This window comes from Rana temporaria, chromosome 2 (genome assembly GCF_905171775.1).
Source record: "Rana temporaria chromosome 2, aRanTem1.1, whole genome shotgun sequence".
NCBI lineage: Eukaryota > Metazoa > Chordata > Amphibia > Anura > Ranidae > Rana > Rana temporaria.
The window spans coordinates 68,257,567-68,278,816 of NC_053490.1; the positions used below are offsets into that span (position 1 = coordinate 68,257,567).

At 46.6% G+C, this 21,250-nt stretch overlaps 1 protein-coding gene across 2 annotated transcripts in view; it reads left to right on the forward strand.

The window, feature by feature from the left end:
* The first annotated feature begins 1,682 nt into the window (after positions 1–1,682).
* Positions 1,683–21,250, forward strand: part of RNASEH2B (ribonuclease H2 subunit B) — a 43,108-nt gene continuing 23,540 nt past the window's right edge. Inside the window, exons 1-6 of one of the 2 annotated variants that reach the window (XM_040340324.1) lie at positions 1,683–1,825; positions 4,278–4,349; positions 14,192–14,299; positions 16,542–16,618; positions 17,087–17,204; positions 20,264–20,328. In XM_040340324.1, the coding sequence (XP_040196258.1) occupies positions 1,762–1,825; positions 4,278–4,349; positions 14,192–14,299; positions 16,542–16,618; positions 17,087–17,204; positions 20,264–20,328 (504 nt within the window). In that variant the 5' untranslated portion in view covers positions 1,683–1,761. The remainder of the gene's footprint in view (positions 1,826–4,277; positions 4,350–14,191; positions 14,300–16,541; positions 16,619–17,086; positions 17,205–20,263; positions 20,329–21,250) is intronic. The other variant, XM_040340323.1, reaches the window with a different exon arrangement.

Genomic DNA, 21,250 nt, shown 5'->3' on the forward strand with positions numbered 1-21,250 from the left:
CCATCTGTGCCCTACCAGCGCCATCTGTGCCTCACCAGTGCCATCTGTGCCCCACCAGTGCCACCTGTGCCCTACCAGCGCCACCTGTGCTACACCAGTGCCATCTGTGCCCCACCAGTGCCACCTGTGTTACACCAGTGCCACAACACTGCCAATTTCAGTGCCACCTGTGCCCATCCGTGCCACCTGTGCCCATCAGTGCCGCCTGTGCCCACGAGTGCCACACCAGTGCCGCCTGTGCCACACCAGTGTCATCTGAGCCAACCAGTGCCGCACCAGTGTCATCTGAGCCACACCAGTGCCGCCTGTGCCCATCAGTGCCACCTTTGCCAATCAGTGCCACCTGTGCCCATCAGTGCAAGAAAAATTCATTTTTTTACAAAATTTTCGTTCTTTTTTCATTAATAGGGAAAAAAATAAAAACCGCAGAGGTGATCAAATACCACCAAAAGAAAGCTCTATTTGTGGGAAAAAAAGGACAAACATTTCATTTGGCTACAGTGTTGTATGGCCTAGTTATTGTCATTCAAAATGTGAGAGCACCGAAAGCTGAAAATTGGTCTGGTTATTAAGGGGGTTTAAGTGCCTGGTGGTCAAGTGCTTAAAGCGGTGGTTCCCCCTAAAACAAATTTCTAACAATACATTCGCAAGACCCGTTACACTGCGGGTAGGCTGGCTTTTGTTTTGTTTTTTTAGTACATACCTCGATATCGCTGTTTCGTCCCTTGGCGGTGGGCGTTCCTAGTTGATTGACGTTCCTCCGACGGGCGCATACTGCGCGTCACGACTTTCCGACAGAAGCCGAACGTCATTGCGCAGGCGCCGTATAGAGTCGGCTCTATGCGGCGCCTGCGCAGCGACGTTCGGCTTCTTTTGGAAAGTCGTGACGTCACGTATGTGCCCGTCGGAGGAACGTCAATCAACTAGGAACGCCCACCGCCAAGGGACGAAACAGCGATATCGAGGTATGTACTAAAAAAACAAAACAAAAGCCAGCCTACCCGCAGTGTAACGGGTCTTACGAATGTATTGTTAGAAATTTGTTTTAGGGGGAACCACCGCTTTAAACAGCATTTTTCTTGCACCTGATTGGATGATGGAAATCAGCAGAACTTTACCACCATTTCTGAGCTCTGGGGAAATACGGGGAACTGTACAATATATTCCCTTTAGTAAACCCGCCCCAGTGATCACCTGCTGCTGATGGATAATGGAGGTTCCCATGTCACCTGTCTGTCCATCCACCCCATACACATGTAACGTGTACATGTCCATCTCTGTGTCCGCTCCGCTTATAGATACATTTCTGCTCATTCTACGCATCACATCATAAACTGTGTCTGAACTTGTACATGTCAGCGCTAATTGGCTGCCGCCGATTCCACTATCAGAAATTAACCAATCAGAACCCAGAACTGTGTTGTATAGTCCCTCCACCTTGTTATGCAGGAAGCACGGTGATATCCTCTTCCTGCAACACTGTAACCACATGCGGAACGTACCAACTGCCGGAGGAGGGGGGGGGTCTGTACTGTGATAGGGAGAAATAGAATAAGTGTCTAAATCCGTCCGCAGACACACCAGAACACCACATACGGAAGAGTTTATTATCCTCTTATTGGTCTGTGTAGATTTGTGTCCTCCTGCTTAGCGGTGTAAGTTATAGCTGCGCCTCCTCCCCCCCTCCCTCATAGTGTTGTACTGCTCCGGAGGGCGCCAAGTCTATCCAGGCTGTGTGTCCCCGGTGTGAGGAGAAGAAGGATGATGTCCAGGAAGAAGAAGGTCGGGGATGTGCAGTGTGATCAGTGGGTGCTCGTAGCTCCAGGTACTCACCTCCAGGGAAGTCACTGATGTTCTGTAATGTCCTCTCCCTGCACAGGTTCCTGTATACAGAGGAGGGGAACATGTGACTGCTGGATAGAAACTATGAGGGGATTTATCAATACAAAACTGGAGCCAATCAGCTTCTGCCTTAGGGGACCATTCCCAGCAGATGTAGAAAGGTGAGGCACTGCCCTGGTTAGATGTGTGTGGGTTCTATTACCTGTTATTGGCAGCCTAACACATCTAATGATCGCAGAGCGCTTGTGGCCAGCAGTGTGCATGGTAATGTTTTGGTGCCGCCTCACGCATGTTCTACTTTGTACACGTCCCGTATGTTGGGCAGCCCAATGAAATGAATGGGCTGCCAGTAAGGGTGAGCTCCGGTGTGTTCGCACACTCCACGTGCAGAGCCTGCCAGGCAGGGCCGGCCTTTGGGGTGTGCGGGCGCCATGCGCAACAGGGGCGCCGTGCGGCCATCACAGCTCGCAGAATTTGAGTCGCAGTCAGTTACTCACATGATCATCACAGGAGTCCGACTCCTACGAGTCACAGCAGCAGGCGCTGCCAGGTCCCCCTGCCCTGGGATTGGGTGAAGAGCAACGCATCGGCTGCGGCACCTGAAAAAAAATGGCTGCTGCCGCCCCCGACAGGCACACTGCGAATGCGCCACCGCTGCTCGGGAAAGCCCGAAAACGCTTGGCTGTTCTCGGGCAGACGGTGCATGCGCAGTGGCGTCTAAGCGCCGGGCGGCGCCATTTTTAAATGCAAAGCCGCACCGTCCACCGAAAGGTAAGTCACACTCTGGCCCTGCATGCACCTACTTTTTCAGATAAAAATAAAAACTATTTACTTTTTATAGCCGGCCTACACACCGAAGGGGGGAGCATATAAGGGACTTAACATAAGAAAAGGAAAAAAAAGTAAAATACAATAAAATAATATATAAAAATAACGTGTACTACATAATTGCATTGGTAATGGCAATTGCATACATGTATGTAATGTATACATGTATGTAATGTATGCATATATTTAATCTAATGTATGTAATTGCCAATACCAATGCAATTATGTAATAAACATATTTAATATTTTTATTTATTTTATTGTATTTTACTCCTTTGTTATTTGTCTTATGTTAACCACTTCTGGACCGGAAGATTTTGCTGCTTAATGACCAGGCCCTATTTTGCGATTTGGCACTGCATTACTTTATTGGACAATTTCGCAGTCGTGCGACGCTGTACCCAAACTAAATTGACGTCCTTTTTTCCCCACAAATGGAGCTTTCATTGTTTACATCATTGTTACCAGTCTATACAGTTATTTATTATTGTAATTGTTTGCACATGTACTTAAATTAACTGTTATTAAAACAAATTATTTGTTACAAATGTTTTTTTTCCTCTTTGTGTATGTTTAGGTGACCAGGGGGTGAAGATGGGGGCGCCAAAGGATTAGCTTGCACAGGGCGCCTGAACACCTAAGGCCGGCCCTGCCGCCAGGAAGTGAGCACAGCGCTGCGCTAATCACAGGCAGGCAGACATTGTCCCGATGCTGGGCTGCAGAGATCGGGAAATGTCTCGCTGCCTGTGATTAGCGCAGCGCTGTGCTCACTTCCTGGCGGGCTCTGCACGTGGAGTGTGCGAACACGCCGGAGCTCATCCTTAGCGCTAGCAATGGAAAGTGTGGGTGCAAATGTGCACATTCCGGTGCAAGCTGAACCTTCATGTCCAAACTTAAAGTGGAAGTAAACCCATCGATTTAAAGTGGAGTTTCACCCTAAAAAAAAAAAAAAAACACCAAAATCCTGCAAAAAAAATTAAAACATTTTTGTTTGTTTTTTTTTTTTTTTTTTTTACTTACTAGAAAGGGCGGTTGCTATGCAGAGTTTCCTAATCTGCCTCTTCCCACACTGTGGGGAAGATGCTTTTACTACTGGAAGGCATGGATCAGTGTTTTTGCTTGACAGCAACACAGGATCCATGTATTCTGTACTGACAGAACGGCAATCTGCCTTGTTTACATAGGCACACTGGCGTTCTGCCTGTGCAAAAAATGATTGGCAGGTGCCGGCGGACATATGTGCATAATCACAGAGGCTGGCGCACATTTGCGGCCGTGACCTGGAAGTTCGGGATCGCGTATATATACCTTATCCTGTGCACAGTGGCTGCCCTGTAGCAGTAAAGCTACAATAGGGTGGTCGTAAAGTGGTTAAAGAATAAGTGCACCTCAGAATAAAGTGCACATATCCTTTTAGTGCCCTGACCTAATCTAACCTTTCCTGCAAGTATGCATCTGTAGAGGGGGAGGGTAGGTGGGTTAGGTCAGGACATGTGGTCACAAAAGGAGAAAATGGAGTAAACTATTATGCAGATACCCCTCATTATTTAAAGACCATACAATATATGTATTATCCGCTTACTCATTCATGCTTTGTTTTCTTACAGAAACCTTAAAAGATGATGCAAAGAAGCCAAGCAGTAAAACGCTATTTGCAAAGCTGCGCAGTCCATTGACAGGTGCTGTGAATTTCTGTTTTTTTTAACTGCTTTCCAAATGTGTACAATATATAGGAGTCAAATTCTAAAATAAGATGTCCTTTGCCATATTGATCATTTTGAAAATATGTGAGCATACTTTAACTACTTGACCTCTGGAAGATTTACCCCCCTTCATGGCCATTTTTTTGCGATACATCGCTGTTACTTTAACTGACAGTTGCGTGGTCATGCAACGCTGCACACAAATAAAAATTATAGTTTCTCTTATCGTCCATGGACAGACACAGCTCCTTAAATCTTGACAAGTGGGTTATTTTCCCTGTTTACAGGAGAGGACTAGGCAGAAACATGTTAGATAATTAAATGCATGTTACATTAACAGAGTTGAACAGCCCCGCCCAGGGGGCGGTCCCTCCAGACATAACCCTCCTCACTGCAGCATGCAGCCTCAGTTCGTAACAAGCAGTACAAACCTAAAAAGGAGGGGTGGGAGCTGTGTCCGTCCATGGACTCAGAGAAATGAATTTTACGGTGAGGATAAGGCATTTATGGGCTCACTGGTCAGCAACTTATAGCGGGACAGCGAATCCATCACATCCCCGCTATCAGGATGGAACTTTGTCTTGTTTTACATAGGCAGAGCTCAATCTAACCTCTCAACGATCAGTGGGTGCCTGTGGATATCCATTGGCCGGCACCCGCTGATCGGCTTCTGCTGTGACTAATCACGATAGAAGTGGCGCGTACCCCCTACCCAAAAGTGGGCTAGTAATTATGTGTGGTGGCCACTCCCTAGCTCTAGTGGGGATATGGTGGTGGTAAATCCTTAAAGCCTAACTCCAGGTCCAAACAAACTATTCCCGTTCCTAAGATATGTGCCTTCTGTCAGTGCTGTAAATTGCATTTAGCATAAGCCAGGGCTCAACAAATCCCAGGCGCCAGGTCACCAGTGCGACTAGAAATTTCACACTGGCGCCTGGGCTTTGATCAGTGACAGGTGCTTCTGCTACAGGGCGGTTTGCGGGGCCAGGGATGTGATTAGTGGTGGCAGCGGGGATGGAGCTGGAAGAGAGCGGCACTGCAGCGGCTGACAAGACGGGAGGAAAACCGATGTAAAACTGATTGAGAGAACACAGAGAAAAAACGCTGGGGAGGAGATACGCGGAAGCAGTTGTCTGAGGTAGGCGGAGCCCCGCCTTTGAAAACACGTGCAATGTGTTTACAACTTTTACGTGCTTTAGGCGGGAAGCAGTGTTCTCTGTCCAGCTGAGCGGCGATGGGTTGCAGCTCCCTCTTGGCGAACTCCCGGCATGTGTCCAGTGTGTATCAGGCAGCTCGTCTGGTAGACGGTGTGTAGGCAGCGGGAAGCTGACGTCATCCGAAGTGGCCGTCCCCCAGGTGTGTACGGTAAGAGTATAGCAGACAATAATGACATGTACCGTGGGTTGACGTCTGTGTATGCTGACCGCCGTACCCCGGCTGACCTCTGTTTTATGTCCTCAAAGCTTCCCGCTGCCTGCACACCGTCTACCAGAGCGCCGAGCTGCCTGATACACACTGCATGCTGCGGGACACATGCCGGGAGTTCGCTGAGAGGGAGCTGCATCCTATCGCCGCTTCCCGCAGGATCAGGTGTGCTAGAGGCCTACCAATGTCACCCAGTCCCTCCCCCTACTGTGTTCTGACATCACCGCAGGCAGGTCACAGTTACGATGACCATCTACATACTCACTCTCCATCCCCCCAGGGCTTAAACTATTAACTCCTAATAAAGTGTAGGTGAGTCACCTGCAAGTGTTCTGACATAATGTACCCCATACCAGTACATTATGGCACGTGCTACAGCAGGCCCGGACTGGGACAAAAAATAGGCCCGGGCATTTTGGAATGAGCAGCCCATGACACCTTAACCGACACATCCCCACTCTCCATCCTAAAGGATCCCTCGGGGGAGGGGGAAACCCTGCAAAGGTGCAGGGGGCAAGGGGACAGGGAAAGAGCAGGGGGGGCAGAGAGCACAGGGAAGAACCTTGAGAACATTGGGTGGGGTGAGAGCACGGGGGGGGAGGTGGAGAGAATGAGGGGGCAGAGAGCACAGGGGAGAGGCAGAGGTCACAGGGAGGAAGAGGAGAGCACAAGGGGGCCAGAGAGCATGGGGGTCTGGAGAGCACAGGGAGTGGGGGGTTGAAGAGCACAGGGGGAAGCAAAAACACAGGGTGGGGCAGAGAGTACAGGGAGGGCAGGAGAGCACGGGGGTGAAGAGCACATGGGGGAGGCGGAGATCACTGGGGGGAGGCGAAGGGCACAGGGGGGCAGCAGAGAGCATGGGAGGAGGTGGAGAGCACAGGGGGTAGGTGAAGATCAATGGGGGGCTAGAGAGCACTGGGGAAGAGGCAGAGGGTACAGGGGGCAGCGTAGAGCATGGGGGAGGGGGAGAGCAAAGGGGGGCTAGAGAACACTGGGGGGGCTAGAAAGCACTGGGGGAGAGGCAGAGGGCACAGGGGGCAGCGTAGAGCATGGGGGGGAGGTGGAGAGCACAGGGGGAGGCGTAGAGCATTGGGAAGGTGGAGAGCATAGGGGGAGAGACGGAGGGCACAGGGGGGCAGCGTAGAGCATGGGGGGAGGTGGAGAGAACTGGGCTGGGGTGTTAAAGAGAACGGGGGGTTGGAGAGCACAGGGTGAGGTAGAGAGCACTGGGGAGGCTAGAGAGCACTGGGGGAGAGGCAGAGGGCACAGGGGGGCAGCATGGGGGAGGTGGAGAGCACAGGGGGAGAGATGGAGGGCATAGGGGGCAGCGTAGAGCATGGGGGGAGGTGGAGAGCACAGGGGGAGGCGTAGAGCATTGGGAAGGTGGAGGGCACAGGGGGGCAGCGTAGAGCATGGGGGAGGTGGAGAGCGCTGGGGTGTTAAAGAGCACTGGGGGGCTGGAGAGCACTGGGGAGGCTAGAGAGCACTGGGGAGGCTAGAGAGCACTGGGGAGGCTAGAGAGCACTGGGGGGCTAGAGAGCACTGGGGGAGAGGCAGAGGGCACAGGGGGGCAGCATAGAGCATGGGGAGGTGGAGAGCACAGGGGGAGAGATGGAGGGCATAGGGGGCAGCGTAGAGCACAGGAGGGAGGTGGAGAGCACAGGAGGGAGGTGGAGAGAAGAGGGGGGCTGGAGAGCACTGGGGGGGATAGAGAGCACTGGGGGGGGGGCTGGAGAGAATTAGGGGGAATTGTGGAGAGCACAGGTGGAGAGGCGGAGAGCACAGGGGGCATCGTAGAGCATGGGGGGAGGTAGAGAGCACAGGGGGAGAGATGGAGGACACAGGGGGGCAGCGTAGAGCATGGGGGAGGTGGAGAGCACAGGAGGTAGGTGGAGAGAAGAGGGGGGCTGGAGAGCACTGGGGGGGGGGGCTGGAGAGAATTAGGGGGAATTGAAAAGAGCACAGGGGGAGGTGGAGAGCACAGGGGGCATCGTAGAGCATGGGGGGAGGTAGAGAGCACAGGGGGAGAGACGGAGGACACAGGGGGGCAGCGTAGAGCATGGGGGAGGTGGAGAGCACAGGAGGGAGGTGGAGAGAAGGGGGGTTGGAGAGCACTGGTGGGGCTGGAGAGAATTAGGGGGAATTGAAAAGAGCACAGGGGGAGAGGCGGAGGGCACAGGGGGCATCGTAGAGCATGGGGGGAGGTAGAGAGCACAGGGGGAGAGACGGAGGACACAGGGGGGCAGCGTAGAGCATGGGGGAGGTGGAGAGCACTGAGGGGGCTGGAGAGAATTAGGGGGAATTGAAAAGAGCACAGAGGGAGGTGGAGAGCACAGGGGGCAGCGTTGAGCATGGGGGGAGGTAGAGAGCACAGGGGGAAAGACGGAGGGCACAGGGGGGCAGCGTAGAGAATGGGGGGAGGTGGAGAGCACTGGGGGGGCTGGAGAGCACTGGGGGAGGTGAAGAGCACAGGGGGAGAGGCGGAGGGCACAGGGGGGCAGCCTAGAGCATGGGGGGAGGTGGAGAGTACAGGAGGGAGGAGGAGAGCACAGGAAGAGAGGCAGGGGGCAGCAGAGAGCATGGGTGAGGTGGAGAGCACTGGGGGGGCTTGAGAGTCCTGTGGGGGGGGGGGAGAGCACTGTGGGGGCAGCAGAGATGAGTAGGATAGGTGGAGCGGTGGGGTGGCTGCATATAGAAGAATCATTCTCTCCATCTTCTTCCCGCAGTACCTGAATGCCTGCGAGAGGGAGAGGAGCAAAAGCAGGCATTCAGAGACCACGGGAGGACGATGGAGAGAATGATTATTTTAGATGCAGCCACCCCACCGCTCCTCCTATTCAGGTTACAGGGGCCGGCACTTACGTTTTCTCGGAGAGATCCCATCTGCAGAACATGCTGTAGCAGGCTCCTCTCCCTTCCTGGTCACGCCCCCCGGCACCAACGGCTGCAGTTCATTGGCGGCCGTGGAGCGGTGTCTCCTCTAGTCCCTCCCCCTTCTTGTTTACGTCCTCCTGCTGCATATGCCGATGCCGAAGGCTGAACTGGCAGCCGGGCGGCCGCGGAAAGGTCGGAGGACCGGCGCGGGCTTACAGAGCAGCCTGCCTTGGCCCCGCAAGCAAGAACAGCGGCCGCGGCCCACCGGGCATATGCCCGGTTTGCCCTATGGCCAATCCGGGCCTGTGCTACAGCTACCTAAATACACGATCGTATAGTGCCCTTAGTTGAAAATTGCCCAGTAAGGAAGGCCACTCCAGCTGACTTCCCAATAAGCTGATGTGATGTCGCTATAGCGCATGTGCACATCGTAGGAGGCATTTTTGGACGGGCAGAATTTAAAGTGGAGGGGCACCGTAGTTTCGAGATTGTGCCTCGCTGTTGCAGGGCGAGTTTTATCTGATGGAGGGGGGTCTACACTGATAGATGGGGGTCTGCACTTAGTGAGGGGATCTATACTACAGGGGGGGGTCTGTATTTAGTGAGAGGGATCTATACTGCTGGAGCAGGGTCTGTATTTAGTGAGGGGGATCTATACTGCTGGAGGGGGGTCTGTACTCAGTGAGGGGGATCTATACTGCTGGAGGGGGGTCTGTACTCAGTGAGGGGGATCTATACTGCTGGAGGGGGGTCTGTACTCAGTGAGGGGGATCTATACTGCGGGAGGGGGGTCTGTACTCAGTGAGGGGGGTCTGTACTCAGTGAGGGGGATCTACACTACGGGAGTGGGGTCTGTACTTGGTGAGGGGGATCTATACTGTGGGTGAGGGGGGTCTATAGTTAGTGGAGGGGGGACTATAGTTGGTGGAGGGGGGTTATACCAACCCTAGTGATGACACTGGGGCTCATCATTGAGTCATACCAAATTAAATAAAACTGGCGCCTAACTTTTTTAGCTGGCTCCTAGATTCAAAGCAAACTTGTCAAGCCCCGGCATAAGCTACATGCCGTATACAGCACTGTGTTCTGGCAGTGGTATGGGGACTCCCTAGTCCATTCCTGGAACAATATTAAGTAAGGCTGAGCGCTGTTCAGCCATTTTTGTATTAATGAATTCAAGGCATCCTCTGATTGACAGAGGTGGGTAGATGAATCACTATCTTCAGCTCAGCCAATTAGAAGAAGCCTTGTATTTACTCATAAAATACAAAGCTTCCTGTGAATGGCTGGGCAGCACTCAGGCTGACTCTATTTTGTAGCAGGTGCTGGACCGGAAGTTATAAAGCTGGCCATACACGGAGCGAATTTCGGACTCGTGGCGAACCGGATGATATGGAGCCATGGGTGTCCCTGGCAGCAACTACTGCCTGACATCGTTCCTTTTGAAAATCTATTTGCCAGATAGAAATGATCAGCTGAACAGCGGCTGTATCCAATCAGAACCGGCGGCTGTCAAAATACAATGATTGGCAAGGGACATTACTCCTTGCACTCTGTTTAACATAGATGGGGAATTCAATAGACTTCTCTCCTTCAGATCACAGGGCTGAACAAGAGAAATCTTACTTTGTGTGGCCAGATTTACACAATTCCAGCATGCTGTCTGATTGGCCAGAAGCATGGTAATTCCCTCCAGCTCAAAGCTTTTTATGTCTTTTCATTTCACACAACTAAAATGGGAGTGATTATAAAAAGCAATGCAATTTCCTCACAGGACACACCAGTGGCCATGCAATCAGCCCAGCGGCTGGTATGAATAAGCCCATAGAAAATAACGTTTTAGATTTGTGATTTCTGTCTGAATAAAAAATTAAACATATGTAACTATATGGTTGTATGAGTGCTATTTATGTTCTGTTTGTTCTGAGTTCTAACATATCACTATTACTAACCACTTGCTAATCATGCCTTTTCTGGAACATTTTTTTTACAAGTTTACATTTTGCTAGAAAATTACTTTTTTTATTATTATAGCAGAGACCCTAGAGAATAAAATGGTAATGGTTGCAATATTTGATGTCACACTATTTGCACATACATGTTTCAAATGGAAAAAAAATACACTTTAATGAATTAAAAAGCCAAACACTAAAGTTAGCCCAATTTTTTTGTATAATGTGAAAGATGTTACGTTGAGTAAATAGATACTAGAGCTGCAATTTTTTGGCTTAAAATAAATATCACAGTGGTGTAGTGGTGTAGTACCTAGCAGTAAAAAGGGTCGCTGGTTCGAATCCCAACCACGACACTACCTGCCTGGAGTTTGCATGTTCTCCCTGTGCCTGCGTGGGTTTCCTCAGGGTACTCCGGTTTCCTCCCACACTCCAAAGACATGCTGGTAGGTTAATTGGCTTCTTCCTAAATTGGCCCTAGTATATGAATGTGAGTTAAGGCCCTTTAGATTGTAAGCTCCTTGAGGGCAGGGACTGATGTGAATGTACATTGTATATGTAAAGTGCTGTGTAAATTGACGGCGCTATATAAGTACCTAAAAAAAAAAAAGAGAGAGAAAAAAAATCACGTTTCTAAACTTTTTTTAGTTTTTTTTTATAGTTTTAGTTTAAAGATTTACAACCCCTGTACATTAGGTCATCAAACAAAATGGCAATAAAATAAGACCGAATACTCTGTTTCAATCAAATTTAAAGAAATGCAATTGCGTAAAGAGAAATAAAAAAAAATGACCATTAAGTTTTATATATATTTTTTTTTTTTTTTTTTAGTACTCGCTGATACCAATTACTGATACCTACCACAACTTTTTTGTTTGCACTTTAGCTGCCAGCAATAGCACTGAAAAGTTATTTTACAAATGAAATATTTTTATTTCGGGGGTTTTTTCCCGCTTTTTTTTTTTTTTTTTCAATGTGAAACCTACAAATATTTGTTAAAGGTGTAAAAATATTAACCACTTGCCGGCCGCTTTGACGTCGGCAAAGTGGTTTCAATATCCTGAGTGGATGTCATATGAGGGGGCGCGCATCGCGGCGATCGTTTTTGCAGGGTGTCAGCCTGACACCCCGCAACACCGATTTAGGTAAAGGGTCTTAGACGGAGACTCTTTACCACGTGATCAGCCGTGTCCAATCACGGCTGATCACGATGTAAACAGGAAAAGCCGGTAATCGGCTTTTCCTCACTCGTGTCTGTCAGACGCGAGTAGAGGAAAGCCGATCGGCTGCTTCTCTGACGGGGGGGGGGGGGGGGAGTTTGTGCTGAATGATTAATAGCACAGCCCCCCCCCCCCTGAGGATGCCCACACTGGACCACCAGGGATGCCACTAGATCACCAGGGATGCCCACCACAGGTATGCCACCCTAGACCACCAGGGATGAAAATTTACAAATAATGGATGCCAATCAGTGCCCACAATGGGCATCACTGATTGGCAGGCATTGTTTGGCACTGATTGGCATCCATTAGTACAACACATACATCCATGCCGCCTATCAGTGCCCATCCATGCCGCTTATCAGTGACGCATATTAGTGCCCATCAATGCCACTTCATCGGTGCCCATCAGTGCCGCCTTATCAGTGCAGTACCATCAGTGTCCATCCGTGAAGGATAAAACTAACTTATTTACAATGTTTTATAACTGGAACAGAAAAAAACATATTTTTTTCAAAATTTTCAGTCATTTTTTTATTTATTTTTTGCAAAAAATAAAAATCCCAGAGGTGATCAAATACCACCAAAAGAAAGCTCTATTTGTGGGAACAAAATGATAAAAATGTAGTTTGGGTACATTGTAGCATGACCGCGCAATTGTCATTCAAAGTGCAACAGCGCTGAAAGCTAAAAATTGGTCTGGGCGGGAAGGTGTATGGAAGTGGTTAATGAACAATGCAAAAAAATTTTTTTTTTTTTTTTTTTTTTTTAATTAATAGTTTATAAAATGGAAAATCATCAGGAAAATAATAAATGAGGGAGAATAAGGAGCTATTAAGACTGATTAGAGTAAATTAAGGGTTAATAAGGGGTTAAACAGAGGAACATTTTATTTAAAAGCCGAAAAAAAAAAATTGTTTTTACTTGACAAGGTTGCTTTATACTGACTTAATTTGCAGACCAAAGTTCATCCCTTTTGATCTGTAAATTAATAAACGGAAGGAAAGATAAGATGCAATGTTTCTTTTCTCTTTTAAGAACTCAGGAATGTTGTTGATAAACATTGCTGGCTGCTCTTTTTTTTATTTTATTTTTTATTTTGTTTTTTGACAGCTGTGAGCAGGCAAACTGCTCTGCTCTGTTTACATGAATCGTGGAAATGCTTGATTTAAGATTGTGTGGGGTTGAATCGCAATCTTTGAACGATTAATTGTGCAGCTCGAATTGATACCTAACATGTCATGCTTTTAAAACACACAAAGGTATTTAAAAATCTCCATAGGCGACGCTTTAAAAATGTCCACCTGTTTAGCATTATAGCAGTTTCACACTGGGGCGCTGAGAGTGTCGGCAGTAAACTAGCGGCACTTTAACGTTGTCCCCTTTTTTTTTTTTTTTGTATTACAAGGATCATCTCTTCTTATCGAAAAAAGCATGACAGGTCCTCTTTATATAAAAAAAAAAAAAACATCCAGACCTCTCGTATACCCTTTTTTAAAGGGGGGGGTCATATACTTGAGTATAAGCCGAGGCACCTAATTTTACCACAAAATGGAAAAACCTATTGACTCGAGTATAAGCCTAGGGTGTCCCTCTGCATGCCTCACTGTGTCTCACTTTTCCTCACTGTGTCCATGACTAGACTGACGGTCAACATAGGAGTCTATGGAAGGGGTGCCGGCTTTAAAAAGCTGTGCTCCCCAGACAACAAACTTTGCACACCTATGGGGCTACATGTGTGCCAAGATTAGGGTCCAGGGGACCTATGACCGGCCAGTACCGGGTCCCCAAAATCACCAGAGAAATGACTGTTTAACATACGAGTCTATGGAAGAGGTGCCCGGCTTTGAAAAATCGGTGCTCCCCAGGTCCCCGGACAACACACTGTGCACACTACGGCCGGCTGGTACTGGGTCCCCAAAGTCCGGGAGATCAGGCGCAAAAAGGTGACTCGGGTATAAGCCGAGGGGGGCATTCTCAGCACAAAAACTTGGGTTTTACTCCGTGTGTGTGTGTATATAATATAATATATATATATATATATATATATATATATATATCTCCCCAAGTGGGGGCCATCTTGACTCCCTGCCTAGCCATCGGATGGATTGGATCACTTCTGGGTTTACCGACGGCTCTGAAAATGACCGGAAAGCGGCAGGGGTTTGTCGGGGGGATTGGGAAAGGGACTGTTTTACTTAATGGTTATGGTTGACCTACAAGTGGCTTTGGTTGTTTCATTTTGCTGTGTCATTTTGCTGTGTATGTGAGACCTGCCATATAATGAGAAATACATGAGATTTATGTTTTTTTTTTTTTTTTTTTTTTTTATTATTATTATTTATAGAAAAAGGCAACATGTACCTGTTTATTAACTCTGGACAGCAGATCTGTGAAATGAAAGCTTTCCAAGAAGAATACCGATCTTGGTTCATAGGTCAGACAGTTCAACAAGGTAAGAGCCCTTAAAGCGTATTTTATCCATTGAGGTACACAGGAATCCCTAAACATTTGAGTTCTACTGACATTTACAGGAGAATTGGACACCGGCAAACAAAAAATCTTGGCCAGCTGAGGATAACCCCTCCAATTCCAGGAAACCTCAATTAATGGCTAGTGATCTAGGAGTTGGTCTTGGTACAGCAGAGCTTTAGAAAGGATCTTTGTTTTTTGTCAGTCAAGTTTCTTTTATAATCCACTGCTTGAGCTTTGTCTCTTCAATTTAAGCTTTCCAGCATGGTTGACTTTTACAGTGCCATACTCAGGCCCCACTGACCTCTCCCCACAACTGTCTCTGCTTGAAAAAATGGAATGGTGATCTTTTCATCTGTTACTTCTATGACTTTATTCACCTTGTTGTTTCTACCAGTGTTGTTTCCAGCCTTTGGGTCATTCTGAGTCACTCTCAAATTAAAGGAGACTGCTTCGGCCCTTATTTATGGAGTGTGCACCTCTGAAACTAGAGGATCAGCCTTGGTGCCTCTACCAGTGGGGTGTTTAACCACTTCAGCTTTGGAAGGTTTACCCCCTTCAGGACCAGGCCATCTTTTGTGATTTGGCACTGCATTAAATTAACTGACAATTGCGACACTGTACCCAAATAAAATGTTTGTCCTTTCCTTTTCTTTTCCCCACAAATAGAGCTTTCTTTTGGTGGTATTTGATCACTTCTGCGGTTTTAAACAAAGACGGACAATTTTGAAAACTAAACAGTCTTGGATGCCATAGGGCGGAAAGGACAGTAATGGCAAGGACAAATATAACTGGCTCAGAGTTCTAACAATGCACAAAACAGGAGACCTAGGGCACCACCATGTGATTGTTACAAGGGGAGAAATAATTAGAATCGATGCACAATGCCTTGAGGACTTTTGTCAAAGCATTCAAGTAGCTATTGTTCCCGGAATCCTTATCAACATTCAGCAGGTATTGGCACTACAATTCCCAGTGTCTTGGTATCAGCATACAGCAGGTATTATCACAGGATCCAATGGCTACTGCTGCTATCTACAGCGATACAGATTAATACAGATGTCATCCTCAGCATGGATATCGGAGTAGTGCAATTGCCCTTTTTTTTTTTTATTATTATTATTATTATTATTATTATTTTGTACAGGTCTCCTTAAAATCAACACCTGACTTTAACTTGGGTTAAGAGCTCCCACATACTATTACTGGAGCAAATTCTGAGGATTCTCTTTTTTGCTAAAGCAGCATACACTAGTAGGTTTTCAAATAAACATTCAGCTCCGGTTCAGACTAGTGCGATATCAGACATCGCATGTGATTCACACATGCACCGCAGGTGCTGATCACATGCGATGTCTGAGCAATGCAAGTTCAGCCATACAGTTGTATGGCCGTACTCACATTGGATTTGCACAGAAAAAGGTGCAGGGACTGTAATCGGAACGCATGGGTGTGCTCACCTATGTGATCCGATTCCTGACCAAATCCAGAGTTCGCACTGTGAACCGATCTGGGGGTGTCATTAACAATAATATACAATATTGACACCTGCAGCGGTTCACAGAAGACATTGTGAACGGCCTGCAAGAGAGATGCAATGCTGGAATCACGACGGTTCCCGCATCGCACAAGTGTGAACCTAGACTAATACGGAAATTCTCAGTATGTTCGATGACTTGATAAATGACATTCAAAATTACTTAAAGGGGGTGTAAAGGTCCGCAGATTATTAAAAAAAAAAATGTCATACTTGCCTCCACTGTGCAGTTCGTTTTGCACAGAGTGGACCCGATCTACCTCATCTGGGGTCCCACGGCGGCTCCTCCCTGCAAGAGCCAACCCCCTCTGGGAAGCGCTCTCAAGGGGAATAGCTTGCGGGCGCGCTTCCGTGTATAGGCGCCAATTGTATGACTTGTGTCATTGGATGTGATTGACAGCAGCGGGAGCCAATGGCTGGGCTGCTATCAACCATCCAATGAAGAGCCAACAAGCGCTGGGGGAAAGCAACGCGGTATTGCTAATGCAAGTAAAACGCATAGGATGCATTAAGGTGAAAAAACACGACGGTTTACAACCCCTTTAAATCTAGTTTGCTTTTGACAATCGATTTTGCAACAAAGAGACTTACCGATGAAAACCACATAGACTGTTAGAAACTTGTTCAAGAATTTTTTTCCATCTGCCTCGTCAAATACCTTTTCTCATGTTTTTTTACTTTGTTCTAGATGGCAGGTTATTATACGCAACCCCAGTGGATCCTCTGTTTTTGGTGATATACTACTTTATAAAGGCAGACAAAGAGGTATAGTAATATTTGTATGCATATGTAAACAGGAGATATATTAGTCAGTATGTATATGTTTCAGTGATGAGCATGTGATCGGACACAGCTTTCAGCCTGCTCAACCTGTTACCGTTTTACTCACAAGTATTCTATTTAAAATGATTGATTGCATTTTCTATACACACCCAAAGGAAGTGCATACCTAATTTGACCTGACCTCTTTTGCTTCGTATAACAGCTCTGTCATGAGTGTTATGCAAATAAATGTCAGTTATGTAATTGAGCTCCACCCATTTTTTATCATACCTGGGGAAAAATATAAACAAACTTTTAGATGATAGATTGCTTGAACAATGTCACAGATTTGAGATTTAGCCATTGTGAGGGGTGATGACTTCCAGTCCACTAATTTAGCAGCCCCAATGGCCCCTTTTATATCAGATTTCTGCATTCTCATTATTAATATTTTCAGTTTTTGTCTTTTAGCAAGGAAAGTTTCAGCCAGCGGAACAGATTGTGGTAGATGAAGAGTTTCCATCTTGTAACTTGTTGCTGAAGTGCACTCAAGTAGAGAAGTCCCTCCATCATTTGACAGAAGAAAAAGGTGCTCTTTTCTTACATTTGTTGTGATATTGGTGACATTGTCTAGGCATTTATATATCGGAATGGGCGTTGGGAAAGCAAGCCTTCACTTTTTCAAAATATCTTTGACTTTTCAAGAACATGTGTCTTTGTTTAAAATGGGATTACAGGTCCTTGTTTAGACAGACGCAATATTTTTTATCATTCATGAATAACTTGAATTTTGCTTTCTATGAACATTCATTGGAATTTCCTGCCCATCTTTCTCTGTCCCTATACATTTTTTTATTCAATGATTCCACCTTTTGGCAAAACTTTAAAGCGGATCTTCTCTGCATCTAAGCACCAAAAGCGCTATTTACTGTATATACTTGAGTATAAGCCGAGTTTTTCAGCACATTTTTCTGTGCTGAAAATGCCCCCCTCTGCTTATACTCGAGTCACCTTTTATGCGCCTGTTCTCCTGGACTTTGGAGACCCAGTAGCGGCCGGCCTTAGGTCCCCTGGACCCCAAACTCTCTTCCCTACAAGTGTGCAAAGTTTGTTGTCCGGGGGACCTACGGCCAGGGAGCACCGAATTTTCAAAGCCGCGCACCCCTTCCATAGATTCCAATGTTGAACGGTCATTTCCCCGGTGATTTGGGGACCCGGTACCAGCTGGTCGTAGGTCCCCTGGACCCGAACTTGGCACACATGTAGTCCCATTTCTCTTTAAGTGTGCCAAGCTTGTTGTCTGGGGCACCTACGGCTGGGGAGCACCAATTTTTCAAAACTGGGCACCCTTTCCATAGACTCCCATGTTCAACGTCAGTCTAGTCATGGGCACAGTGAGGCATGCAGATGGACACCCTAGGCTTATGCTCGAGTCAATACGTTTTCCCATTTTTTTTTTTTGGTAAAATTAGGTGACTCGGCTTATACTCGAGTATATACAGGTAATTAATTTTAAATGTTCAAAGCAAACTCCCCCATCCATACATGTCTCTAAGCCAGTGATGGCCAACCTTGGCACCCCAGATGTTTTGAAACCACATTTTCCCATGATGCTCATGCACTCTGCAGTGTAGTTGAGCATCATGGGGGAAATGTAGTTCCGAAACATCTGGGGTGCCAAGGTTCGCCATCACTGCTCTAAGCTCTATCTATGTTGAGAAATCACTCTGCTAAACAATCCCCTATCATTTCTGTCTGTGGCCATCTTGAGTATGGGCGAATGATTCGTGTAGCATTTACCGTATTTATTGCCATATAACATGCACAGGCATATAACGCAGACCTTCATTTTAAGAGGGAAGGTTCAAGGAAAAAAAATAATTTTGAAATGAAGAACTTTGAAGCAAAATAAGGGTTAGTGCCCATTAATGCAGCCTGATCAGTGCCCATCTTCAGCCTCTTCAATGCAGCCTCGCCATTGCCCATCAATGCTGCCTGATTAGTCCCATCTGCAGCCTCACCATTGCTGAATTATACAGATGGATCTTCTGTTCGGCTCATAGGATAGACAGAACATCGGTCCCGTGCCGGGACATATTATGTCTATTCTATGAGCCATCCAAAAGGTGAAACTGTGTGACTGAGTGCCAAGTTAACAGAAGATCTCTCTGTGTAATCCGATGGTTATGTGGGATTCCGTGCAATGGGTTAAAGAAACAAAACTGCTGCCCCTACAGATACAACCGCCTAGATGGAGTGCAGATAACTAGTTGGGATAGATGCAGGTGTGGCGCTGTTCATATAAAGTCTAAAAAAATGGCAGTGTGATTAAAAAATTAAAAATTACTGGAATACTTTTGAGGATCTAAAGTGACAAATGCTGGCAATGGACATCATAAATGGTAAAAATATATGCAAAGGATTGATATATTGTTTTTCTTGCAATTTTTAGATTAAACCTTTTAGATAAGACCTATTAAGGTGATAAGTGCTTCGGGTGCATGTGTGTTGCACCCCCTGCTGTATGTACCGCTGAAAGTAAGCTTTAAAGTGATAAGTGCTTCAGGTGTGTGTGTGTGTGTGTGTGTGTGTGTGTGTGTGTGTGTGTGTGTGTTGCACCCCCTGCATTAAATATGACACTTAAAATAACAGTAAAAATTGTTCAGTTCATGTAGATAATTGCAGTCTTTCACAACGTGTGTATATAAAATTGTGTACAAAAGAAGATTCCTTGTAAAAAAAAACATATGTTCCAAAGAATAAACAAAGTGACTGGTGCTATTCAAAAAAAGGTGACTTTTCATGTGATCTTGTTTTTAGCGATCCTGGTGCTCTTTGTAGTGCCCTTATTGGAAATGCACTCGGATTCCCTTACCCCACACAGGGGTATTGCGCGATCACAATATATAACACTGTGCAGCACTCTATGGATCCTCGGCATGTTTATTTACAATCTGATCCCAAGTATTTCTCATATATGGAAGAAGAAAGTGTCCATAGCATAATACTTCTTTAAAAACGTTATTTTATCCAAAAAGCAATGGAGGTATACTCACATTTACTCAAGGTGACAAGCAAGTTTAAATTACAAACACCCCGGGACGATAAACAATCCACAGCCCTGACGGGCGGAGTTACTGAGTGTCTTTGCATTACTTCCAGTCAGGGCTGGGATTATTTTATCGTCCCGGCGTCTTTGTATTTTAAACTTGCCTGTCACTTTTTGGTCTGCAAAAGCAGATCAGGTTTGTCTTAAGTCTTGTGATCTACTAAGAACATAAATGATCCTGTAGGGGGGAGGGGAGGGGAGGCATAAAAGTATCAGAATAAGGCACCGTGCACACTGAGCCTTTGCTCAGCTCCTCTGAATGCCTTTTCTTCTGGTAGGCGAAAAGTTGCTAAAAAAACATGGTCATTGGAGTGTACTAGTAATAGGTTTGTTTATTTTTTGGGTGTTAACGCTACTCTTCTAATATGCATGTAAATGCTAACGGGGTGCGTCTAGGGGCATTGAAAAAAAAGCCAAATGCCTGTAAAACTGCCTTTTTTGTTTGTTTGTTTGTTTGTTTGTTTTTTTAAGCTCTGAGTGTATGAGCCCTTATTCAGAATTAACGTTTGTCTTTGCATTCTTTTTTTTTTCCTTTCTAGATATTGGCAGCAAGAAGTATTATAAATACAGCAAAGAAAAAACTTTAGCATGGCTTAAGAAAAAGGTGATTTTTTTTTTTTTTTTGCTCACAATTTACTATGATTATAATGTTGGTTAGGTTACTAAGTTACATTTCCAGTAATGTTCCTGTTCTGTGTGAGCCATGGGTGGACGGACGAAGCTATCAAGGCTATTTGAAGCAGAACTACACTGCATCTGAACACCACAAATCAAAAACGCTATTTAATTGTTAATATCCAAAGCAACATAATCAATCCATGCTTTATTTTGCTGAGAAATCGCTTTGAAAAACATCTCCCTAGCATTTTTGGCTGTGTATATACTATATAATTCTATCTGTTTACTAATGAAGACAAGGGGGTGCTGCGGCTGTACAGAGAGGCCCAGAATCTGTAGGAGTAGTTCTGTCCTCTGCTGAGACAAGGAGAGGTGTAGACTAGGGGGTGTCGCAGCTGCAGGAGAGGTGCGTGTGCTACATGAAATGGTCTGGGCGCGCCGCATTGGGCCCACGGGCCATGTGTTAGACATATGTGCTCTAGAGTATCTTTTCCTTTTGGAGGGAAGCTGCTGACTGGGCAGATGTTAGTGCAGCCAGGAAACCATCTACTTCTGCAGACATTAATGCATAGGCTTACCTGAAGTATAATTCTTCTGGTATCCTTGTAGCTCTTCTTATAGGAGAAGTCCAGCCTGAGCTTTTTTTGGCTGGACTTCTCTTCTAGGTCACAGGAGTGCAATTTGTTTTGCACTCCTGTCACCCGTTTTCAGTGGAGAGTGGTCTGAAGTCCGCTCCCTGCTGATGTCACTGCCATCAGTTGGGGCAGCGCGTCATCACAACTTCAAAGTCGGGATCCACCAGCTGCCTTGATTGATGCTCCCCACCCCTCCAAGGCTCAGCGCTTAAATGGGTGTTGAGAAGTAGAGCCATCGGGAGGAGTGAGAACCGAGCCATTGGCGGTGTTCGG